Genomic DNA, 5,712 nt, shown 5'->3' on the forward strand with positions numbered 1-5,712 from the left:
TTTTTTTAGTAAAAAAATAAACACTTAAATCTTTACAATTTTTATTTTATTTTTCTTATAAAAAAACGTTGATATTTTGAGAATTTTGACAAGATTTAATGAAAAATTTTAACAAAATAGAGTAATTAAAAGAAAATGAAAGTTCGATATCCTTAATTGACAGTTTTTAACTTAAAAAAATACATTCAAAACGTGTAAAATTTTATGAGATTTTGTGAAGTGTTCCCTATTAAGAATGTATGGGAGAATGATAAATAGGGTTTTAGTAAATTTAATTAGAACTTTTTCGAAGTTTGATGAAGATTCATCCATCAAGGTGGCATAATGAAGATTGCCTCGATTAGTCCGACCCCCACACATATGAATATATTCTGATTGAATGACACAAAGATGTATCTTTCAAAGTCTTGTCTGTTTTTAAATGATTTAAAAAAACAAGAAGGAATCGAAAATGTAGGTGGTGACCAATTAAAAAGAAGAAGAAAAGAATGGTATAATTTCAAAAGCATGACAATTTAGTCAATAGTGAAAGATGGAATCATAATATGAGAATTGAGATGAAAGGGAGGGGAGAGGAGGGAGGGGAGAGACAAATGCCTTGAGAGAATTATTAGTATTTTGACAGAATCATACAGCTCATGTGGAGATGCCCAGTCCTCACATGCATGCATCTATCACGTGCAAAATTAATCATCGATCAGTTTAATCTATATATGAATAATGCTATAATTGAATCCACACCACATCTTTTAATATAAATTTTTGAGAGAATTTTATAAAATTATTCTGAACTTTTACGCATTTTAAAATTACTTTTTTAATTTTTTGCTTTCAAAACTTTTAATGTATGATATCGAACTTTTAATTTTTTGCAATGTATCCCCCATTAGAATTTTCCATTAATAATTTTTAGAATTCTCAAAATACCCATTTAAAAAAAAATTTGCAAATGGAATTTGCAATAATACTTACACCTAAATCTTTGCAATTTTTTATTTATTTATTTATTTTATGAAAAATGGGTATTGTGGGAATTTTGAAAATATTTAACGGGAAATCCTAACCGAGAAGGAAATTGCAAAAAAATTGAAAGTTTTATACAATAAATTGAGAGTTTTTGAACTTCATGGGGTAATTTCAAAACGTATAAAAGTTTATGGAGTTTTATGAAGTTTCCTCTATAAATTTTTTACAAATTGATGAGATGGTTTATTCTTATCATATTAGTCACCAAACAATTAAATTTAATTGTCCTAATATGATCATTTTTTGTAAACTGTCACATTAATTTGTAAGTCTAAAGGTACGTTTGGGATTGCGATTTCGTAAGAATAATCCGTGTTTTTAAAAGATATTGCAAAACGTAAGGCGTTTGACATTGCAATTTAAAAAGCGCTTATTTAAAATAGGAAAAAAAAAATGCAATTTAAAAAAGGAGGCTAGGGGTGCTTATTTGAAAATGTGAGAATTTAAACTAAAATCACGATTTCGTATAACAAATATTTGATAAAAAAAATATTTGTTAACATGTTTTACCAAACGCCTTTGCGATTTTAAAAAGTAACGATTTCAAAAATATAATTTTTAAAATTGCACTTATTAAAAACACAATCCTAAACAAATTCTAAGTGGCATACCCTAAATCCTATCCACGTAATCTTTATTATTATTATTATTTTTTTTTTTATGGTTGTATATGGAGGCATGCAAGATGACACCTCGAGCCCACAACGTTGTGTGGGGGCCGATGTGGCACCCTTTACGGCGAAGTCAATGAGTAATGAAAACAAACTCGTTCAAGTTCAACGATCGCAATGGAATATTTCTGTCTCACCAAAATCTAAAGGACGATAGTGGATTAGATTCCTTATATTTTTTTTTAAAAAAAAAAAAAAATTAAAATTAAAATTTTAAAATTACGTGAATTCATGACAATTTTTTGTTTTGAACGGTTTAAAAAATGTCACCTATTAAAAAAGAGTGGCATGTTAGGGAGACAACAAAAAAAAATTTATTCCTAAAATGCTTTATCTTCACTTTTAAAGATACGCTTATTCTTTAGAAAACCAAAAGACAGCTTTTAGCTCAAATTTTTTCTAAAACATTAAAAGCAAGAACTTGATAAAAATATACTTAGTTTTTATTTGTAACATGCACATTTTTAATATGTAGCATTCTTTAAGCCATTCGATGCAAGAAATTACATAAATTCACGTAATTTAAAAATCTACAATTATTATTTTTTTTAAAATTGTATGAAATAGTTATATGACGATAGTATATGGTTTAAGATTTGTAGCTATACGGGCAAAGTATTAGTGGTTTTAAGACAAACTAGGACATTGCTATGGATCCCTCTTTGAGAAGGGTGGGATCTGTGTGATAATAAGAGATGCCACGGGAGCTGTCATTGCAACTCTTAGCAGAGTATTAGTGGCTACCCAAGAACCCACGACTGCTGAAGCAATGGGGGTTCTGTGTGAGGTAAAATTTAGCAAAGACCTTGGAATCCAAGAGCTATATTTAGAAGGGGATTTGAAGCTGGTAATTCAAGGGATAAATTCTATGAGTTCTGAGTTTTGTAGTTATGGGCAAATCATGGAGGAATTAAAGTGGTGCTTCGGTCCTTTAGAAAGTGGGAGGCTAGCTTTATCAGATGTGATGCGAACGGTGCAACCCATGGACTTGCTAAGGCGGCAGTTAATGAAGGGTGGGATAGAATCTGGATGGAGGAAATCCCAAACGTTATCCAAGATGTTGTACTTTTAGAGAAATTGGCTCTTTACTCTTAAGAGCTTTTAAGCTCTTGGTGTTGTTAATTCTTTGACGAATGAATAACATTTCAATATTTCTTCAAAAAAAACAAAAAAAAAGAAGGATTCGTAGCTTTATGACTCGAATGGAGGAGGATGGATGATCCATTTTAGGAAGATGCCTTGGAAGAATTATGGGGAAGCAAATGATAGAGACACGTCTGATCTCATTTGTGTATATAGGGATGGAGCCCGAAACTATTATGGGTAGGGGTAAGGAGTGAAAAAAAATTTATTGTTAGGGGCAGGTTGGCTGAATTTTGTTTGTTTGTTTTTTTTTTTTTTCTACCTTATAATATATATATCTTTTGCCTTAAAATTTTGTTGTTGTTAGGAATTGGAAGGGGCATGCCAATACCAATCCCCCCTCCCTCCGTCCCTTAAATATATATGCCCAATGCTAATGAGAAAATCCATTATTCATTGTTGATCATAAAGGAGTTCAGTTTCTTAAACATCTTTGGAGCTAGGAGCCCAAATTCATGCATATAATTGTTTCTATATATATTAAAAAAAAAAATCACTATAAATTAAAGACTCAATAATATTACCATAATAGAGTTTTTAACACTGATCCCCTGCAGTTGCATGCATGGGAAACATTCACTGAAACGAATAAGAATCCAAGCTTGCCTCCATCATGATTTTTCTCATTAGCAAAGCAGCCTTCTCTCGAGCTTTTGCAGATCCTCTCACAGAAAGATCCGCCAGCACAGACGAGAAATCCGGCATTCTCAGAGCATCTCTCACGCATCCCTCGCTTTCATCAAAAAGGCGGAGGAGGATTTCCGCCGCACCCTCCTTGCTCAGCATGCACCTTCTTTTCAACACGTTCACTATCACACTCACCACCTGCTCCGTTTTTCTCAAAGCATTCAGCCCCTCGTCGAATCTTGCAAGGAGACAAAGAACGGCGAGAGAAGTTCCGGCGAGATCCTCGCCGTCAGTGCTCTCTACTATTTGGATGAGTACCTGAACAGCTCCTGAACGCACAGCTACGGTGCAGTTCCCTTGGAACTGGACAAGCTCCACCAAAGAACTTAGGAGGTGATGGGTGGCCGGGCCACGGGATCCAGCAATCGCCTTCACCAGCAACTGGATGGTACCTGGTAGAAAATATAAACTAAATGATTAAATTTACAAGTTTCTATTCGTTTAAGTTTTTACAATAACTGGTAATCACATAACATGGTATCAAAGTGTATCAGATCGAGCAAAGTCTTGAGTTCGAGACATTTCTTTATGTTGGGACTCACCACACATAAGATGAATGAGTTATTTTATAAATGGTTAAATACTTTTTTATCCCTTGTGGTTAGGGGTGTCAACCCGGTTCGGTTTCCCGGTTTTTGGCCAAAACCGGAACCGGAACCGGGGTACCCCGGTTCTTGGTTTTGGGAAACCGGAACCGGAACCGGGACCCCGGTTAACCGGGGTCCCGGTTCCCGGCCGGTTCCGGTTTTACCCGGTCCGGTACCCGGTTTTTGAAAATAATTAGTGTTTGGAGCTTATTTTAGGTATTGGGCCTAAATTAAATTAAATTAAAAAAAAAAAAAAAAAAACTATTAATCTTTTTGTCTAAATTAAAGAGACTTGATTGTGATTGTTTCAAATAATTAAAAAATAAACCTAAAAAAGCATAAAAATCCTAAATAATCAATGTTTTTGCCTATATGAGCCTTAGAAATAAAAATTCAAATTTTTTAAAATACCCTAAACATAATTTTAAATTAGATACATAAAGAAAACATTAAAACAATAAAAAGTAAAAACAAGTATGTAAACAAACCAACATGCACAAGAAATAAATACCCCTTACTACAACAATTCAAAACTCAAAAAAATAAAAGAATTCAAATAATAATATATATATATATATATATATATATATATATATATATTAAAACACCGAAAGGTGAAAACCACCGAAAGGCGAAAACCTTCAAAAGACGCATTGGCAGTATTGCGTAATACTAAGACTAGAAGAATTAATATATATATAATTTAATAAAATAATACCCGGTTCCGGTTTTCCCGGTTTTGACCGGGTGCCAAAAACCGGGATCCCGGTTTTTTTTTTTTTTGGAACCGGAACCGGAACCGGGTCCCGGTTTTCCGGTTTCCGGTTTCCCGGTTTCCCGGTTTTCCGGTCCCGGTTCCGGTTTCCCGGTTATTTTTGACACCCCTACTTGTGGTTTAACAACTTTCTTTTTTGCCCCTTAGGGTTTAGTTTTTATTACCGGAGTTATCTCGGGTATACATAAAGATGAAGATGGTACGTTCGTCCAACTTCCGTCCAAAATTTGACGAAAAGTTTGACATTGATCGATTTCCGTGGCGGGTATCTATGGCGCTGACGTGAATTTCAGTCAAATTTTTGAGATAAATAGTGGTTTATCATAATATCAAACCTAGAGCTCTAGAACCCTCACTCTGCATTTTATCACCTATTTCAATTTGAATAGATAAATGAAAAGATTAAATTCATCTTTTTCTTTTATTATTTAAGTTTTTGGAATAAGAAGTGATTTTACGGTACCTGCTACACCGAACTTGGCCTTGTTCTTATTGAACATGGCCAAACTGCAAACCAAAGAGGAAGCCAATCTGATGGATTCTGGAGAAGTGGAAGAGAATATCATGGAATTGAGGTGGGAAATGGTTTCCATATCTGCAAGAGAGCACTTAAGATCAGGGTTTAGAGAGAGGTTGAAGAGGATGGAGAGTGAGAGAGTTTCAATGATGGAGGAGGAAGATTTGGAGAGGCTGAGAAGGACAGGGATGGCAGCATCTGTCTGTGCAAGCAAGTTTCTGTTCTGAGGGCTAACCTTGGTGATGGAATCCAGCATTTGCAGCGCTTTCTGCCTGCATTCATGGGAGTCTGAAAGAGCTTCAGAGA

General features: G+C 34.3%; 1 protein-coding gene across 1 annotated transcript; it reads right to left on the bottom strand.

Moving 5' to 3' along the window:
• Nucleotides 1-3,416: 3,416 nt before the first annotated feature.
• Nucleotides 3,417-5,455, bottom strand: LOC132190727 (U-box domain-containing protein 1-like). Its single transcript, XM_059605779.2, has 2 exons — nucleotides 5,353-5,455; nucleotides 3,417-3,919 (listed from the first exon to the last, which is right to left on the bottom strand). Exons 1-2 carry the CDS (start codon nucleotides 5,453-5,455, stop codon nucleotides 3,417-3,419), a joined length of 606 nt encoding a protein of 201 aa, XP_059461762.2.
• Between the last annotated feature and the right edge of the window lie 257 nt (nucleotides 5,456-5,712).

This window comes from Corylus avellana, chromosome 9 (genome assembly GCF_965113065.1).
Source record: "Corylus avellana chromosome 9, dhCorAvel1.hap1.2, whole genome shotgun sequence".
Classification (NCBI taxonomy): domain Eukaryota; kingdom Viridiplantae; phylum Streptophyta; class Magnoliopsida; order Fagales; family Betulaceae; genus Corylus; species Corylus avellana.

Excerpts from the sequence above, each read along its gene's own strand:
- LOC132190727 (XM_059605779.2), bottom strand. The coding sequence starts at position 5,455 with ATGATATTCTCTTCCACTTCTCCAGAATCCATCAGATTGGCTTCCTCT. Across the intron at positions 3,920-5,352 it reads GGCCAAGTTCGGTGTAGCAG|GTACCATCCAGTTGCTGGTG; the intron begins GTACCGTAAAAT and ends ATTTTCTACCAG.